At 46.7% G+C, this 19744-nt stretch overlaps 1 protein-coding gene across 3 annotated transcripts in view; it reads right to left on the reverse strand.

The window, feature by feature from the left end:
• Positions 1-2367: 2367 nt before the first annotated feature.
• Positions 2368-19744, reverse strand: part of EDARADD (EDAR associated via death domain) — a 37462-nt gene continuing 20085 nt past the window's right edge. For 2 of the 3 annotated variants that reach the window (XM_082215119.1, XM_082215118.1), the window contains exons 4-8: positions 13930-13991; positions 12671-12710; positions 9737-9825; positions 5112-5160; positions 2368-3862 (exon numbers count right to left, since the gene is read on the reverse strand). In XM_082215119.1, the coding sequence (XP_082071245.1) occupies positions 3486-3862; positions 5112-5160; positions 9737-9825; positions 12671-12710; positions 13930-13991 (617 nt within the window). In that variant the 3' untranslated portion in view covers positions 2368-3485. The remainder of the gene's footprint in view (positions 3863-5111; positions 5161-9736; positions 9826-12670; positions 12711-13929; positions 13992-19744) is intronic. The other variant, XM_082215120.1, reaches the window with a different exon arrangement.

The following is a 19744-nucleotide window of genomic DNA, read 5'->3' on the forward strand; positions in this document are numbered from 1 at the left end:
CTGTGAACAATCTCAATTCAGTGTCCCTAAATCTGAAACATCCAGAACATATATTCAGAAAATATTAAAATTTGAAGCATGGATTCCATCTAACATTTGATAAATGTTGAAGATGCAAGAAACTGCATGAAGACTCCTTGTATAGTTTTTGAAAATGCTCCTCCGGGAAACCCTTTAGTAGGTTTATCTTTTGGGACAGACTATAGTTATTACTCAAGACCTGAACGTGTCTGCTGCTTGGTTGTTTACAGAATATAGTGAATAATAGAGATCTAGAAATTGTTCGTTATTTTTTAATAATATTTTTATAAAACGAGATCAATTCTCCACTCTATCAGTCTCATTTTACAATATATTGGATATCACTGTCCTGATAAAACAAGGACATTCTGTGAGCGTTCTTGGAGATAAACAAATGCACAGTCAAATCATAAGATGCCATGATCAATGGTTGCAATGAATTGGAATGATAAATTTCACAAAAATGGCTCGATTCAGAGCTCAATCTAAGCCAAAGGCGGGGAACCTGTGGCCTGCCGGCCAGACTTCAAGCACCAACAGGCCTCCCCATTTAGCCCACACTCTTATTGTTGACAATTACAGGAAGGGCAAGATTTCCAAGACTGATGAAATCCTTTCCTCTTATAGCCACTAATGGGAGGCCTGGGCACACATGGTGCTCTCATCATTGGTTTTCTAGGGTGGCCTCTAATGAATCACCCCCCCAAAAAAGTCAAATCACAGATCTGCAAAAAGAAAAGAACAAAAAATGCGCATGCTGGTTTTAGAAAATATTAACTGTAATTTAAATGGAAATACAATGCACCTCACATTAGTGGGGAAGAATGTGACCAGGCGAGCTGTGTACATGCTGTCTAGGTGGTAGTTGTTGATGGGAAACTTCTGGGCTCCTGCTCTCCCTTTTAATGTTTTTTTTTTTTAATTTGCTTTTTTTACCAGACTTCGGCAAGATAGTCCTTCAAGTACAGGACAGCCCTTTAAATGGAGAACTCTCTCTGTGTAAAGTAGGACACATGGCCACGCCAAGGTATTCATCCATTGTATTCTAAATTAAGGCTGTTGAGTTTACACATCTTCCATTCATTTGATGGAAATGTTTGCCTTAAATAATTACAGCAACAGTAGTTTAGGGGGAAAAACAAGCAGTGCACTCAGTCAAAATCTAATAAACAGGATTGATTTCTTCTACTAATGTTAGAAACCAAGGTATAACACAAACATGTAACAGAGACCGGTTATATATACAGTAGAGACTATGTAAACACAGATCCATTACAGTAAAAAAATACTTAGCAATTCTTAAAAATTCAGCATATTATTATGTGAGTAAAAGGAGTAAACACACTGCGGCTGAGGTTTCACTCAACATTCAAAGCTAACTTGCCTCATCTGTTCTTGAAGGCAGCAGCTCCGAAAGCTATTCAGAAGAATTTTCAAGAGCTTAGCATGTCTGAAAAAGGCTTCAGTCATAAGCATACCTACTCGGAAGTAAGTCCCATTCAATTTAAACGAATTGCTGCTAAGCATGCATGCTTAGGGCTATAGCTCAACATTTTATTTTATATTAAAATAAAATGGTTTAGCCCTTCATTCTTTAAATACAGATCTTGATCCTATGGTTTCTCATTATCTCTGTTCCGATTCATATGTGTAACAAATGATCCCTTTTTCTATTCACATATGTAGCAAATGATTCATTTTTTCTACAGCATACCCTTCACATTTGTAATGTATTCAAAGTGTCTGACTTTTACCTCTGAATTGGCCCTCTGCCCACCATTGTGTCATGCTATGTAAGATATAAACCAATGCATATTCAAGTGACTGTAATTAATCTGAAAGTTAATTTCTGAGACTATTTCTTTCAATAGTTTACTAATAGATCTCTCATAATTGTTATGATAATATTGTAGAGATAAATGCTTTGTAACAGCCTCTAATACTAGTTCTCAAACTGTCTCTGAAAACATGTTGGAACAAATCTACTAACCACAGGGAATGAGCAATTCCAATTAATGGAATCACTCCAAAAATATTTCAATATATTGCCACATTTGAGATTTAACCACTTTAATTCAAAGAAGCTAAAAGATCTAAAACTACAGAGACACTACAGTGAACTTGAATAATCTGAAACAAGCTAGAGCTACTGGCTCTTGACAATTCTCTGTGAACTAAATACTGTATGCAATTTATTTTACTTGCAATACAGGATTGCACACCCTAAAGGTATTGCTTTATTTAAACACAAATTTATATAATGACTATGTTGTTTATAATACTTGCCCAAAATTAATTTATTAAAGCAGAGTATCTAAACAGCACACGATTCCAAATACAAAGCTGTTCCAAACATAAAATGTTCAGAGTTTATTTTCGTTATGCAGGTTAGAACTTGAAAGATCTGGATGACATCTAATACTCAAGAATACAGATGGGGGGCGGGGAAGAGAAACCAACCTTAAGTCAAGGGAATGCAATTGCTGATCATAGCTTTCAGAAGCAACAGCAAAGGGAAGCTGCCACAATTTTCTGTGTCACCCACTCATAGTCCAGGACCTTTAATTGTAGCAGTAAAACTCAATCTGTATTGACACAAACATAAGGCAAAGAGGACTATATACTCCCACTGTCAGCTCCAGGTTTTGGGAGACCTTCAGCTAGATGCCTTCAGGTACCCCATTTCAAGTAGTCCCACATCCTTCTTATTACTGTTGACATTACCCATCCATTTGTCCTGTCCTTTGGGCCTAATCCACACCCTAAGGAGAGGGTGAGGCAATTAGAGAGTGCTGGTCCATTTATTCCTTGCTCCTTTCACTGCCGGCTCACTCAGGGCTGCTAGATGGGTAGCGGCAGGATGAGGGGGCTCTGGAGGTTGTCAGGGCCCAAGGAAGCCAACCTTGGGTGCCCCTAGACTGCTTTCTTCAGAAGCACATGCCTTACTTCTGTACAGTTCACATATATCTTTAGAAGTACAAAAATATATCCCCACAGGAATTAGCGGGCTAGGTTAAATAAATGAGGATATTCCAGTGCTGGTATGGTCTGCTTTCTTCTCTCTATGGCTGAGGCAACTATGGTGGGGTGGAACAGGCCCCAGCAGTACAGGTATGGGCCCTTTAAAGAGGAGTCCAGACCCTTTTCCTTCTTCACTTTCATTATTCTCTCCGTGAAAATGGGAATTAATTATAGTTCAGTTTGTTTGAAGGAAGTAACTGTGCAGTCAGCCCAAATAGTGTATTGTGGATGTCATTCTTCTTTTGCTGCATTGAGCTGATGCATATTTAAAGATCACCTGTGTTGTTACAGATACAGTAAACATTTTATGCTGCAAAAATGAATGTGGTTCCTTTCACTAACAAAGGAAAGCTACACATGCACACTTAGCAAACTGAACAGAGTTATGTTACTCTTTCAATTTTACACCATAGAAGTAATGTGGACTGGGCATTTTCTTTCATTTAGTAGCTGTCCTGATAGGTTCCATGCCGTCTCTTTGGCCATTCTTTTTCCACCCACTTCAGCAGCATTTTCTCAATATCAACTCTTTGATATAATTTACAGAGATCAATCAGCTGCTCCACAGTTCTGTCACTATTGCGTAGCAAAAACTCCAAGGTGGGACTCTGTGGTTTCTGTTCCAGGAAACACAATTCATCGTAGGTCATTCCCCATTTGCTTGCAAAGTTTCTCCAGTTTTTCACTGTAGGGTGGGCAGGATCCAACTTTATCCTCATCATATACAGCAAGTCCTCATCATTGAGCAGGTCACTGATGGTTGGCTGGCGAGACAAACATAAGGAGCAGGTGCCATTTTCTGTACATGACTTCTTCAGAGCTAGAAGTACAATTATATTGGAGTTATTCCTTAGCTTTGTGGCACATAAAACTCAATGGCCTCATTCAGCTGTACTGATCAATGAATTGTAGTTTATCAAACTGGGAATGAGCCACTTACCTACATGCTCCCTCCTTCCCCTCTCCCCTCCATTGTGCGGATTCAACAAAACTTTATTGGTTTCTTAAGCCAAAGTTTCATGACACCAGAGCCAGGAAACTGAGATTTAAGAGTTCTCTTCAAGATATAGAGCTGTATTCTGGATATAAAGCCATGGCTTATCAAACCCATCTGGATTGGGCCAATACTTGCAATTCTGAAAAATAATATGCTTCACAAACTAGGGTTGGCATATCTTGAAGAGCAAATAAGGGTGTCCGCTTGCCTCTTTCCCCAGCTCAGGCTAGCAGTGGCTGCGGTGTGCAGAGCAGCCCGAGCCACCCAAGCCCTCAAAACTCAGACATTTCCTTGAAAATGTAAAAATCTGCCCGGATGGGCATGTTGGCCCCCCCAAAAGAGGACATGTCTGGGGTTTCCCAGACATATGGGAACCCTACACAAACTGTTTCTGAAATAAATGAGCATATCTATGGTTTTCTTATGCACTACACAGAGAACATAGAAAGCATACAGACACAGAAAGCAGCCGTCTACTGAGATCATTAACCCATCTAGATTGGCATTGTCCATTCTCACTGGTAGTGGCTTCCCAAAATCTCAGACTACTTCTGTGAGATCTTATTAACTGGAGACAGCAGAAGCATCATGTGTGCAACCCATGTGCTCTACTGCTGAGCTCTGACTAGCTAAATCCAACAGAGCTGATTATGCTACCATACTACCATGATACCTGATGAAGCGGCCTGGACATGCTGCTAATAAAAGTTGTATCAGAATGGGTTAACCTTCCAACTTCCCCAGTTTTAAAAAAACAAAACAAAAAAAAAAACAGGAGCAGGGGCCTCATGCAAGTTATCTGGACAAACAAGTTCAATATTAATATTAATTTTCTGCATGTCTCCACCTTACAGGATCACTTTTAAAAGACACCTTGAGCAACCACTAAACATTTTGTTAAAGTCTGATCTAAGAAACTATGCTATAATAGAGCACAGTTGTGTAAGATAAAAGTGTTTGGTTTTTTGTGTTTTTTTTACAATCAACATAATAAAGATAATTCCCTTTGTTTGCTGGCGGTTCTAAATTCAATCCAGGCACTAAGTTCATTTGGCTAGGGGCACTGCATTACCTGTAGGTGATTCACCAGTACTACTTTGGCTGTCATCATCTTCTTCTGGCTGCAAAAAAAAGTAGCGTTGATTTAAAGTCTTGTTCCAGGGAAAGGAACTTTAATTTATCAACCTATGAGGCCTGAATCTAGAGAAATACGTAAGTAGCTATTGCTTTTGGGGGGGGGAGATGAGCGGGTGAGATTAACCATTTTATGCAAGGCTTTAAATGATTTGGACAAACATTTCTCAGCAGTAAGGTTAGGCCAAGAAGGACCCTGGCGATGGCAACAGATCAGCAGCAACAGCTTGCACTATTACGAAAAGGCTATAAACCCAGATGAAGAAAACCCTTTCCCTGTTTATTTTAGGTTTTAAAGATTAGAGCAACGAGGGGCTTTCCCTTGAGATATCTTCAGGAAAATACAGTTGCCTTTTGTATAGCTTCATTCACTCAAGAGTATCACAAAACACTCTGGATCAGATCGTAAATTGTGCATGCAAATACAGGTAAACTATGTAGTTATATAAGACACTGTAACCAGACACCTTGCCCACCTACGCTTAACTGCATCAGTAAATCCATTCCAAATAAGCTACATAGATAATGTATGTGCTACGGCCATGGCAACTATGCACACAATGCCTAATCTGTCTTCTGGGGATAATCAGAATCCGCAGAAGGGGCAGGCAGAATCCTACACATTTTTATCTCGGTTGAAAGTCAGTGTTCCCTGCACCATTCTCTCTGGTGAAATGTTACATGCTAATGAGAGAGTTGTAGTCATAATCAAGAGGCTTCTCCCTCACTGGATTTCTCTTTTCCAGTACTAAATAACTTTTATTTATATTGTCAGATTTGCATAAACCCTAGACACCAGTCGACTAAGGATTTCTCACTGAAATCTTTGGAAATGTTGCTCAGCTGATATCTGTATCCCAGGGCAGGGGGAAAATTTACTACAGTCGTACCTCGGAAGTCAAACGGAATACGTTCCAGAAGTCCGTTTGACTTCCAAAATGTTCAGAAACCAAGGTGCAGCTGTCGATTGGCTGCAGGAAGCTCCTGCAGCGAATCGGAAGCCACAGAAGCCATGTTGAGCATCCGGGTTCCAAAGAATGTTTGCAAACTGGAACACTCCCTTCCAGGTTTGTGGTGTTTGGGAGCCAAAATGTTCAACTCACAAGGTGTTCGGGATCCAAAGTATGACTGTACTGCCATTACTGTGGTTTTTCCCAGCTCTCCTAAAGTTTTGGCATAGAACTGTAGAGCTGGAAGGGACCATGAGGGTCATCTAGTCCAAGCCCCTGCAATGCAGAAATATTTTGGGAATATTAAGAGTCCCATGCTTTACCGGCTGAGCTATTAAGAACTATTTAAAACAAAGAAAACAAGACAGGATATGATAGTGTGTGTTGCTTCTGGTTGCTGAGATGCTGGTGGACTTTCTCCAGAATAGAGATAGCAGGAACTGATAGAAACATGACCAGAACTGTAACTTTGTAGGGAGAAATACTGGCAATCGATTTAAGGGAATAGACAGAGAGAAAAGACAATGCCATGTGTTAAGAGAGTCAGAACTTCGGTGGAGAGTCAGCACTGCAATATCAGTCCTTCTATTTCCAATGTCCAGGCATGAGTGCTACTGCTCATTGTACCCAAAATGGCAGCACCCGTGCACAAAAGGGAGGTGTCAGCAGACTTGGGGAAACTCCCAATGTTTGCAGAAGCACAAAAAATATTTAGGAAGAATCCTAAGTAGGGGAACCTGCCCCACTACCCCAAAATAGCCCAATGGGAACTCAGCATGCCTGGTAGTCACAGAATGGCAACTGACCATTGTAGGTAGGAGAATGGAATAGAATATCCTGGAGGCAGGGCATGGCTGACTGTGAACGGCAACCCTGCAACAGTTGGCTGCTGGTCCCAGTTGTAGTCTAGAATGCTGTCTGGAACGTTTAAGAGGATTGTGTCCTGAGGATTGTCTGATAATCCCAGAGGCCTGGAGGCATGCCCTACAGCCACTGGTTCTTTACTAAGGACATAAGGACCACCCTTCTGGATCAGAACAAGGATCCATCTAGTCCAGCAGTATGTTTTCCAACATCAGTCAGATGCCTTTGGAAAGAGCTAGACACTAAATATCAAGTATCTCCCATGGTGACCAAGGAAGACAACTAGATATCAATCCTGTAGCAGATTAATAAATCCAAGATGAAACTCTAAATGGGTAATCTAATGTGAAAGGGGATGGCAGCACCTAGTAGAGCATAGTGGGATGTACCCCTCTGTTTTCCAAAGTCAAGTGAATCATTGGCTCATTCTGTTCAACCCTGCTGAAAACTATGGCACCCCAAATTAACCTCTTTGTGTTCAAATGGAATTGACCTACCAGAGTCTTTGAATCATATCAACAAGAACACTTTACAGGAAGAATGAAGCTAAAGCAGGATAAAATTAGTATACTGTGTGCCAGATTGGCATTTCAGAGCAAACTGCAAAAGCAGGATAAAAAATTGCTTTGTTTGGATTTATATTAAAACACCCAATTTTGTATAATATCTAAGAATTCTCGCTAAACCCAAGGTGGCCCCCCTTTTTAGAAAAATGTGCAACAAGACAACAACATGAGATCCTCCCATTACAGTGTGTGCTGCCATACATATACAGCCCCCTGTCCCTTGTGGTAGTTTAGCTTTGTGTCTTGTGAGCCAGACAAGCAGGCTGCAGTTCAATGCCAGAGTGGTAGGTAGGAGCTCAGCTGTTCCTGTCAAGACTTGCCACAAACTCCACCAATTCAATAAAAGATTAATTCACATGCAATTACTTCTAAAACAACTTCAAATACAGTTGTGTCCATTTTGGTGCATGTTAGTCAGTGTATGTTTATACTGTAAGAGAAGTAACCAGCTATTAAAACATTGCCATTTAACAAGATCATTTTTATTGCCTATTAATAAATTGCAAGACCAGACAGAACTACAAATTTGCCTTCCATGTGTTGGAAGATGAGAAAAACCAGTACACCCTAAAGGCAAAATGTAGCTTCTGCAAATACACTGAGACATTTGTAAAGGGAAATCAGCTTCACTGCTTTAAAACACACACACACACACACACACACACACACACACACACACACTTCAACTGAAGTCAGAAGCCAGTTTAATATGATGTGTTGTTTTGACGAAGACCTTTTGTTCCCTAAGGGTACAATCCTGTACTCAAGTTCAGCCAGCTGAGGGGCTATAGGATTTGGTGGAAGCACTACTGCATTGAAGAACTTGAGACACAACATTAGCACGAAAAGTACATCAGTGAAACCACACAGAATATGCTAATAGAACATTCTACTAGTGAAAGTACAGGAGCAAAACAGCCAAAATGGGATGTAGTCATGGGGGTGGGGCATGGAGGAGGAGCACACTTGCATCAAATCCTCCAAACCACGACCACATCCCCACGGAGAGCACCACTTCACACCAGTCCCAAACCTAACACCAAAAAATGGCCTCTGGTTTACTTCCATGAGAAGTGGGTGAGGTTATGCATTAATGAGCGCCTCACCCACACTGCCATAACAGAGCCCAGAATAGGGTGTGACCCAGCACCTAATTGGACCAGTAGCTAGACGTCAGCATACAGGCTTCATAGTGACATCTAGTGATGCTTTCCTTTGAAGCCTTGATGGTTGGGACTTCAAAGAAAACTGGGGTTTTCAAACAGCCCCTTGCAAACATCTTCTCATGAAGATGTTTACAAAGGAGCTTTCAGACCCCCTTTCCCTCATGCATTTCTTCTTCAAATGAGGGGATTGAAGGCATGCTCCCCTCCGCCCATTAACTAAATAATTGGTGGGAGCACGCCTCGTCGGATCAAAGGAACAACTGGAAACTTTACACTTATGTACACCTTTGAGGACCCACCATTACCCAGCCCATACCTGACATCATATAGGCAAGGCAAAGATAAAGGGCCCCTGGACGGTTAAGTCCAGTCAAAGGCGACTATGGGGTGTGGTGCTCATCTCACTTTTCAGGCTGAGGAAGCTGGTGTTCGTCCACAGACAGCTTTCCGGGCGACATGGCCAGCATGACTAAACTGCTTCTGGTGCAACAGGACACTGTGATGGAAGCCAGAGTGCACAGAAATGCTGTTTACCTTCGCACCACAGGGGTACTTATTTATCTACTTGCACTGGTATGTTTTTGGACTGCTAGGCTGGCAGAAGCTGGGACAGAGTATGTCAGGGGTGGGGCAGATGGGCATGGCTTCCTGAAAAGGGCCAAATGGGCAGGCCTGGAGGACCATGTTTGGTCCACAGGCCAGGAGTTCCCTACCCCTGCTACAGAGCCTCAAACAGTGTGGGAGTTTCTTTGAGAGCTGCTTGCTGCCATATGATCCTGACCACCTGTTAAGATCTTAACTGGAGACCCAAGGTGCCCATGCTTCAAATATGAGATAGATGTTGACCTGGGATTGCCTGGGGGTTGAGGGCTTTTCCATGGCTTTGTGTCATCTCTTTCCCCTTTTTATCTTTTGAACACCAGACTAAAACAAGACTTCTGTTGAACTAGTAGTGAGCTGTTGGGACACAAAAAATGTTAATTAAGCTTTATGTATCAGCAAAACATGCTAGCTTACCTGTTGTATGAGACCCGATTCAGATGTCAGGCTCCTAATGTTAACAGATGCTATTTCCAATGTCACTTTTTCTGTTTGGTATTCATCGTCTAAAAAGGCAAATTCTGAAGTGTTAGTCACATTCAGCTCTCACCATCTTTGCTAGATTATGACAATTTATATATCAGGGCAAGAAGCCCATACTAGCAAAACCAGCAATGGCTTGCCAAGAGCTCTACATATTGCAAAAGAGGCAATTTATACCAGGGGCACAACATCCAGTTCACTGGCTCCCCACAACATGGAAGCCATGGATTAAGAACAACAATAACAACATCCCACTCTGTGCATGTGCATTATGAGTGAAGAATCACCACCATTCGTTATGCTAAACACCTCTCCCAAAACACCTGTCTTACTCTTATTGCATTTAAAGTTGCATTTAAATACCCAGTCCCATTTGATTTGCAAAAAAATGCTCTATCTATCAATCTTGTCCAACTTTATACAGGATTTGGCAGGGAACAGGACTTTGTACTATTAATGCACAACTCCAGTCTTGTCTACTCAATTTTAAGATGCTGGGCTTGACACGATGAGAGATGGAGGAGAAACAGAAGGCACAGGCCACAACTGCAATAGAATAATTAAAATGTTCTATGGTGTTGCTGAGGCACAGCACTCATTCTGCAGCAATTAATCCAATGGGCCAGCTAACAGGCACTTTGAACTATGTAAATCACAGTTGCCAGGGAGCAGGATTGTGCCTCTGCAGGTGGGCAGTTTAACTACCAACAGAAGCTTTCTTCTCAATTCAAACAGGAGCATGGTGGGGACATTTTTTGGTCTGCACCACTGCATGTCCTGCTGTGGCCACAATCCTGCTCCCCATGCCTACTATTTGCACTAGAAAAAAACACAAGCATTTTCATTGAATTCATGTACCTAATGTTACACTTGGTTAAAGTTACAGCAAAAGTGACACCAATGTTGCAATTCTAATCACATTTACAGTACTAGGAAGTAATGAAGCTCTTTTGGCATGCATTTAGAATGTGTCAAACCCACCTTTCAGGGCATAACCCTTCCAAGACAGTTTACATGGATTTTCTAAAACAAAATCACATAAAACAAAATTTCCAAACAACCCTCTAATTAATGATAACGTTTATTGGATATCAAATTAAACATTCTTGAATGAGGTCTCTTGACGCCCCAGGCTGTCTGGAGTGGTGGGAGGCCTGGTTGGGACTTGCCTGTATTGTGAGCTGTTAATGGTGCTGTTCCCACCGAAGTTCCAGACTCTCTACTGCTCAATGGGATTCACCTCTGAATACTTAAGACATGCTTAGGCCTAAACTGTCTATTGCCCTTAAAATATAATGCTGCTCCCTTCTGCTGGTGATGGAGAGAGGGCAAAAAATGGATGTACATGTGTTGCAAAAGGCAAACAGGAGCGAGCCATGCATGCATTATTATTTTTGTTAAAAAAGATGTTCACAACATCTGGTGGCACAGAAGAAGGTTGGGGCCGCTGGAGTGAAGAACAGGAGAAAGGGCAGGGCAGGGCAGGTCACCTAGCAGCAGGGTGACTGGGGGAAAGGTGCAGCCAGAGATCATAACAGGCATAACACACTTTACGCAGAGACACACTTTTTGCACAAACACGCAAGAGTTTAGGTGGTGCATTGGCAGTGGGGGAGAGCATGGTGAGGAGCTGGGGGTGGAGGGAACAGAGTGATTAGAGCAGGGGTAGGCACGCTGGCCACGTGACCCGGAAGTGTCTTCGGACAGCGCTGGCCCCCGGCCAATAGATGTGAGATGGGCGCACAAACCCCAGAGTCTGTCAAGACTGGCCCGTTCGGGCAGGGGTACCTTTACCTTTACCTAGGCAACCTAAGGCCCGGGGGCCGGATGCGGACCAATCGCCTTCTCAATCTGGCCTGTGGATGGTCCAGGAACCAGTGTGTTTTTACATGAGTAGAATGTGTCCTTTTATTTAAAATGCATCTCTGGGTTATTTGTGGGGCCTGCTGGGTGTTTTTACATGAGCAGAATGTATGCTTTATTTATTTAAAATGCATCTCTGGGTTATTTGCGGGGCATAGGAATTCATTCACCCCCCCCAAATATAGTCTGGCCCTCCACATGGTCTGAGGGACAGTGGACCGGCCCACGGCTGGAAAAGGTTGCTGACCCCTGGATTAGAGGGAGGAAGGGAAAGAAAGGGAGGCTAGGAGAGGGGGAGAAAGAGCTTAAGGGCTGGGAGAGCAAGAAATAGCGAGCACAGAGTGGGAGGTGGAAGGAAAGCAAGGGTAGCGATGGGGATGGGGCAGAAATAGCAAGGCTAAGGGGTGGAGAGAGATATTTTAGGTGCTGCAAGAAAGGAAGTCATCTTTCTCCCAAGTGCAGCAAACGAGAAGAGAGGTCATTCCCTGGTTCCTGCGTTAAACTGAGGCAACCTGCCTGCTCCTTCTGCTGCTTTCATCCAAAAGTCCAAAGTGATGTGTTGTCTAAGCTCCTCTCAAACATTCCCAGCTCTTCCTGGGGATGGAAGCTGGGACCTTCTGCATTCAAAGCAGATGCTCCACTGCCGAGCTACAGTCCATTCCTCTGTGTGAAGGCACTTTCGCACACAGATTGAGGGACTGCCAGTTTCACTTCCAACAATAGCCCCATAGATTTCCCTGAGTCCCACTCCCGCTCCCAAGCAGCATCTTGGGCAGGACTGCAATGAGAAGGGATAACCTGAATAACCCCATGTGATGTTCCATGTGTGGTCACTTGGTATTCAGACAGTAATTAAGTGTTTTAAAAACAAACTTTTCTACATTGGCTTTAGAGACATTTCAATGTATATTTTCCATATCAAGTGACAACTACACTTATTTTGCATAGTTTAGGAAAGTTTTAGATAATTACAAATATATAGCTACTACAATTTTCTGCACTTACCTTTTGGTAGTGCTGTGTCTTGAACAGGGTACTTGTTTGTCTGTTCAAAAGATGGGGAGACAAAATATGCCATCAGATATATTTTGACAAACTTAATTGTTGTTGCCTTGTAAAACTGTCTTTTCCCATTCCTCTACATCAGGCCTACCAAACTGAACAGGGTGTGAACTGCCCTGTATGGCAGCTTGCTAGGTACTCCATAATCCTCCTGTTTCTGCAGTCCCAGACAGGAAGGAACATGGAAGAAATAAACGGAGCTTTGTTAAACCCTTTAGTGGGCTTCAGAAGCTAGGAAGCTGTCTTACACCGAGTCAGACAATAGGTCCATCCAGCTCAGTATTGTCTACACTGACTGGCAGTGGCTCTCCAGGGTTTTAGACAAAAGGGGGCTTGGCTTGGACCTTCTGAATGCAAGGCAGATGCTCTACCACTGACCCACCATCCTTTTCCCCATGGTGGTGGTCTGAATGCTTCAATAACAGATATAGAAATTGCAGAATCACAGATGTCATGGAGCTGCCACTGAAAACAGCATCCCTCTCTCCTTTTGATACTTGTAATGCAACTTGCCCCATACCTTGGCTTAATTATTCTAAGTGTTTCCCTCTCTGTCCCATTTCACATCATATGAGAAAGTACCATACATAGGCAGGTAATAGAATTAGCTGAATTATGCATTGTGGTGGGAGAAGGGGGGATCTCAGTGGCCTGGTTCACATGTCACAGTAAGCCAAACTATGGCTTCTGAGAACCATGTGAATGTGTAGGTTCCCCAAACCCAGGAATAAGGTTCAAGTCTGTCTTCCTTAATCATGACCGGTAACCATAGATCAGACCTCAGTTATGGCTCAAGGTTTAAGAGGAGAGACCTTAAGCACAGTATCAGGTCCAGATTACACGCCTTGGCTTAGCTGCCATGCTTCACTGTGCTGAAAGTGGGTATGAACAGCAACTTCAAACTTCCAGACGCAACAACGTTCCCATGGTCCCAGTAAGCTATAATATGTGAACTGGGCTTCTGTGTGGTGCTTGGTTTTGGTGGCAGCCCCCTATATTTTAGGATGTCTGGTTCTATTCTGAATTCATCCATTGGGTAGTTGGTACAGAAACATTTCACCAAATGTCCTGAAATACCAGGGATTTATGAACCTGTTCTGCCAGTATTAAAAACTATAAAATGGTAACCAACATTTACAATAATTGAATTAACGGTTACATTTCATTTCATTTCATTACAATACATTCAGGAAATTACATACTTCTTCTGAGGATAAAGTGCTAGGGTCTGTATCTTCTACTGGCTCTTTCATTGCCTGATCTGCTGGAAACAAATAAAGGAAAGTTTTAATTTGTGTTTCTCAACACCTCCAGTCTACTTTAATTGCCTCACCTCCATTGTATATATAGGCAAGTGTTAGTTTGTAACACAAAGGAATGTTTCACATTCTGGTTTTAAAATTGTTATTCTAGCAGAATAAATAATCATAAAATCATATTGTCAGGGCTGCCACCCAGTCCCAGCTCACATAGGACCAAGTCCGCCAGCGTTCACTTTATAAGAGTTTTTATTAAGTTACAGGTTTCATTTCCGAACTGCAGCGTGCAGCTCTACACCTTCTGCCCTAGGTCGGCGAAGACCCGTCTGAGTCCCCGCCTCTTGCACACCAGCTTAATACCCTAGCCTTGCTCCACCTCCTTCGCCTCTCCCTACGTCTCTGGGTCCTTCTGCCCCCCTGGGCCTCCTCCCTTCTACTCTCCTCTGACGCTGACCCCCCTGATCCTTCTGCCTCCTTGCGGCGGGCTTTAGGACCTGGCTCACTCTCCGGGCTGCTTACTGCTCCAGCTTCCGCTGCATTTGAACTTGGCGCGCGTGCCCAACTCTCTACTTTCCTCTTAACCGTTGCCTCGCTCTCTGAGGAGGGCGTGACCACCCCTGACTCGTGCCCTCCCTCCTGCTGACAGCCTCCGGAACCCGATGCCTGGCTACCTTCCTCCCTGCTGCTCTCAGTCTTGAGCGTGGGTCCCGACTTCCAGCTGCTACTCTCTGAATCTCCTCTGTTCCCTTCCTCCTGGGGTGTCCCCCCGGATCCCCCCCTTGCTCTGCTCACTGGGGCTCCCTTTTGGGAGTCCTCTGACTCACTGCTTAGGCTTGGAGATCTCGGGTCGTCATCATCACTCATTTTCCCTTCGGATTCCTCCCCCTCGCTCTCTGCTTCCTCCCTTCTCTGCGTCTCTGCTCCTGAACCCCTGACATCCATCCCCCCCTCGAAGCCCCCCCTTCCCCCCTCCCCGCTTTCAGGTGTGGGTGCTGGGTGCTCCATCATCACGGGAGGGAATGCCGGATACAGTTCGCTCCCTGTGGTTGGCCGCCAACTGAAGACCTCCGAGTCTTCCTCCTCGCGGTCGCCGACGTTGACCTGTTCCGCTTCCATCTCTGTACCGCCGTGCTCGAACCCAAGGTCCTCCCCGAACACGTCCATGTCAGTCTCTGCGTCGGTCGCTCGACCTGGCATCTCCAGCCACTTCCGGCGCCATTGCTCCTCCGGTCGATCGTCCCACCAATACGAGGTGTCTGACGCCGAACCCGCCGGCGATCCTTCTGGGGAACGGGTGCTCAGTGCGGGTTCCCCGTCCGAGTCGAATCCATGGAACGTGCTGGAAGAAAGTGTGGGCGTGAACAGCCAGTCGTCGAAGAAGCTCGCTGGCATGGGTCTGTGTGGGAAAAGGGCATGAAACTCGTCCTTGAGCAGGGGTTCCTCCAAAGCGTAGTCTGGCACCCAGCTATTGGCGCTGGCCCGGGTGCCCTCTCTGGCTAGGAGGTATTCGACTCCCTCTTCCCCCCATCTGGAGTCCAAAATCTCCGTGACCTCGTTGATGGGGTCTTGCTGCGTCACCCCTCGCGTCTCCGTCCGCTCCCGGAACGGACTCGGTGCCGTCCCTGGCTCCTGGAATCTGTGAGGTGCCTTGTAGGGAGTGAGCACCGACCTGTGGAACACCGGATGCATTCTGGAACCCTCCGGCAGCGCCAGTCGGAAGGCTACCGGGTTGATCTGTGCTTCGACTTGGTACGGACCAATTTGCTTGTGCCCCAACTTCTTCTTGGCTAGTGACCTGGTCGGCACTGCGTGGGCTGCCAACCAGACCCAGTCTCCCACTTGGATCTCTTCGCCAACCCGCCTGTGCTTGTCAGCTTGCACCTTGTAGGCGTGCTTAGCTAGCTCCAGCTGCCGTCTGAGTTGATCGTGTACCGCCTGCAACTCTGACGCGAACGCGTCCGCCGTCTGTGGTTCTCCGTCCCCCACTCTCTCCCGTCCCGGGAAGGTTCTGGGATTCCTCCCATTGTTGGCGAAGAACGGCGTCACCCCTGTGGACACGTGCTTCGTGTTGTTGTAAGCGAACTCGGCGAGCGGCAGGTAATCCACCCAGGTCGCAGGTTGTTGATTGGCATAGCATCTCAGGTACTGCTGCATGATGGCATTGACCCTCTCTGCTTGCCCGTTGGTCTGCGGGTGTCTTGCTGATGCCAGATCGACCTTGACATTTAGAAAACTCATCAGCTTCTGCCAGAAATTCGAGACGAACTGGCGCCCGCGGTCGGACAGGATAGACCGCGGCAGACCATGCACTTTGAACACGTGATCTATGAACAGTTTGGCGGTTTGTTCCGCCGTGGCCACCTTCGCACACGGAATGAAATGTGCCATCTTGGTGAACAAGTCCACCACCACTAGTACAGCTGTCTTGCCTCTCGAGCTGGGTAGATCCGTAACAAAGTCCAGGGCCACTCTCTCCCACGGTTCAAACGGCGTTTGCAGCGGTTCCAGCAGTCCCGCCGGTGGTTTGTGCACCGGTTTGGCCCTCTGGCAGGTGTCGCACCTCGCAACGTAGTCCGCGACTTCCCCTCTCAGTCTGGGCCACCAAAAGTCCCTTGCGACTAATTCCACCGTTTTTTCCGTGCCAAAGTGCCCGGCCGTGGGTGCGTCGTGCAGCTGCTGCAGTACCCTGGCGCGAAGTTCGTCTCCCGGCACGTAGATGGCCCCTTTACGTAAGAGCAAGCCGTCTCGTATCTGGAACTCGTCGCCCTTCGCCGTGCCCTTGTGCACCTCTGCCATCTTCGCCTGCGCGAAGGAGTCGTCCTGCAACGCCCGCCGCACCGCATCCAGGTCTACTGTGGCTGAAGCGCACGCCCACGCTGTTGGCGCGAAGATGTGCATGGCTGCCGCTGGCGTCGCCTCTTCGAGGTATTGCGGTTTGCGGGACAGTGCATCCGCCATGACGTTGGTGTCGCCTGGGACGTACTCTATTCGGAAATTGAAGTCAGCAAAGAACTCCGCCCAACGTATCTGCCTCTGGTTCAGGAACTGAGCCGTGCGCCAGTGCTCCAGATTCTTGTGATCCGTGCAGACCTGCACCGTGTGCTTGGCGCCGATCAGGAAGTGCCTCCACGCCTTGAAAGCTGCATGAATGGCCAGCAACTCCCTGTCCCAGATGGTGTAGTTCTGCTCCGACTTGCTGAGCTTTCTGGAGTAGAACGCTCCCGGCCTCCAGACCCCCTGTGGGTCCCTTTGCAGCAGGACAGCTCCCACTGCTCTATCGGACGCGTCTGTCTCTACCCGCATCGGTCTGCTGGGGTCGATATGCAGCAGTTGCTCTTCCGACGCGAAGAGACGCTTGAGTGCCTGAAAGGACTGCTCCGCCTGCTCCGTCCAGATGAATTTCTTTTTCTTGGAGCTTAGCGTGTCCGTAATGGCCGCCGTCTGCATCGCGAACCCCTTGATAAACTTGCGATAGAAGTTGGCGAAGCCGACAAACCGCTGGACCTCCTTCCGGTTGCGCGGGCTCTTCCAATCCAACACCGCACGAACCTTGGCGCTGTCCATGGCTAGCCCCTTGTCCGACAACTTGTAACCCAAGAAATCCACCTCCGTCGTGTCGAACTGGCACTTCTCCAGTTTGGCGTACAGTCTATGCTGCTGCAGCCTCTTCAGCACCTCTCGAACATCTTGGTCATGGGCTTGCTGCGATTCGGAGAATATCAGGATGTCATCCAGAAAGCAGACGCACTTCTTGTAAAGGAGTCCCGCCAACACATGATGCATGAAAGCTTGGAAACAGTGAGAACCGTTTTGCAATCCAAACGGCATCACTCTGTATTCGTAGGTGCCCAGAGGCGTGAACATGGCTGTCTTCCACTCATCGCCCTCCCTCATGCGGATGAGATTGTACGCACCTCGCAGGTCCAACTTGGTGAACACGCGTCCCTTGCGCACCGTCGCTAGTAGGTCGTCAATCCTGGGCATGGGGAAATCAGAAGGCTTGGTCATCTTGTTTAAGAGGCGAAAATCCACCACCAGTCTTTTTTGGGGCGTGTCTTTCTTCTTCACGAAGAAAACAGGACTGCCCCCTACTGCCCTGGACTCCCGGATGAAACCGCGCTGCAAATTGTGATCTATGAACTGTTTGAGTTCCTGTAATTCGTCCTCAGACATGGAATACAGCTTCCCTTTCGGCAGCGTCGCCCCTGGTAGGAGGTCAATCTTGCAGTCATATTGCCTGTGCGGTGGTAGCTTGTCAGCCTCTTTCTCGCAGAAGACCTCCAGAAAGTCTGCGTATTTGTGGGGGACTGCTTGCAACGTTCCCAACTGCAGTTGTGATTCCTCCTCCTCTCCCTCCTGTCTGGGCAGGATGCAGTGTTCTGCGCAATAAGAGGAGCCGAAGATCAGCTGTCTCTGGTACCAAGCCAGTGTCGGACTGTGCCTGTCCAGCCAACTCATGCCCAACACAATGGGCGTGTCCGACAGTTGGGTGACATTAAAACTGATGACTTCCCTGTGGTTGCCAAGGCGCATCACCATCGGTGGCGTCTGCTTCACCACCTGCCCCCCTAGCAACTCTCTGCCATCCACTGTGACGACTTGCAGGGGCAGAGTGGCAGGCAGTAGCTGTATAGCGTGCTGCTCCACAAAATCCTGCGCTATAAAGTCTGCGTTGCTTCCAGAATCCACGGAAAGCGGCACTTCGATAGTGACGCCATCGGGTAGCTGGAGAGATGCTGTGAGCTGCACTACTGGTTTGGGTGGGAGGGGGTCCGTGGGTTGCAAGATCGCTGGGGACTGCTTCACTGATGCGTCTGGCTGGGCCCCAGTGCCTCTGTCTCCAGCCAGACATCGTCGTTTCCCTGCTGTGGTTCTCCTTGCTGCGTTGCTGCAGTCACCATTGCTGAGGCTGCAGTGTGCTTGTGGAGCCTCCGGGGACACTCTTTCGCCAAATGGCCTGGATCCTCGCAGATGTAACACTTCCTGTTCCCTCTAGGAGGCTTCGCTTTCACTGCTGTCGGTGCTTGGGCTCTGGCTGCTGACTGAGCCTTTGCACCTCCAACCTCCATCGGTTCCCCTCCCCCTCCTGGCGGAGGTGTGGATTGCGCACGCGCTGCTTCTCTTGGAACGAAAGAGAAACTTCTCGCTGCTTCGCGCCCTCCACGTCCTTCATCTCTGCACCATGGACGTTCTTCCAGCCTCACCCCCACAGTCAGCGCCCTTTGGACCACCTCCTGCGTGCTTCGGGGCCTCTCCCCCCTTGCAATTTCATCCTTGACCGCAGAGCTTAGACCCTCCCAGAACAGGTCTCTGACAGGGGGCGAATCCCGGTCCCACTCTAAGGCACTGACCAGCGCAAAAAAGCGGGCGTGGTACTGCCGGACGCTTGCCCCCCCTTGTTTTAGTCCATGAATCTCCCGTCGGGCAAGATCCACATCAATAGTAGACAAAAAACACGCATCCATCGCTTTGATAAAGGCATCTGCATTCTGAAGCGCCGGATCTTTATCCCTCCACAAATTGCGTAGCCACGCTTTAGCATCCCCATGCAAATGGGATAGTATGAACCCCACTTTCTCTTCCTCATCTCTAAAGTCTTTTGCCAGCAGTTGCAGTGCGCACATTACGTCTGCTCGAAAATTGGGGTACTGTTGTAAATTCCCATCGAAGTGAGCCACAAGCCCTCCTGCTCTCCGTGCCAACCCAACCCCCTCCGGTCTGGGTCCTGGCTGCCCGTGTTTAACCCATGCTTCAAACC

This window comes from Podarcis vaucheri, assembly GCF_965113315.1.
Source record: "Podarcis vaucheri genome assembly, chromosome: 3".
Taxonomy (NCBI): domain Eukaryota; kingdom Metazoa; phylum Chordata; class Lepidosauria; order Squamata; family Lacertidae; genus Podarcis; species Podarcis vaucheri.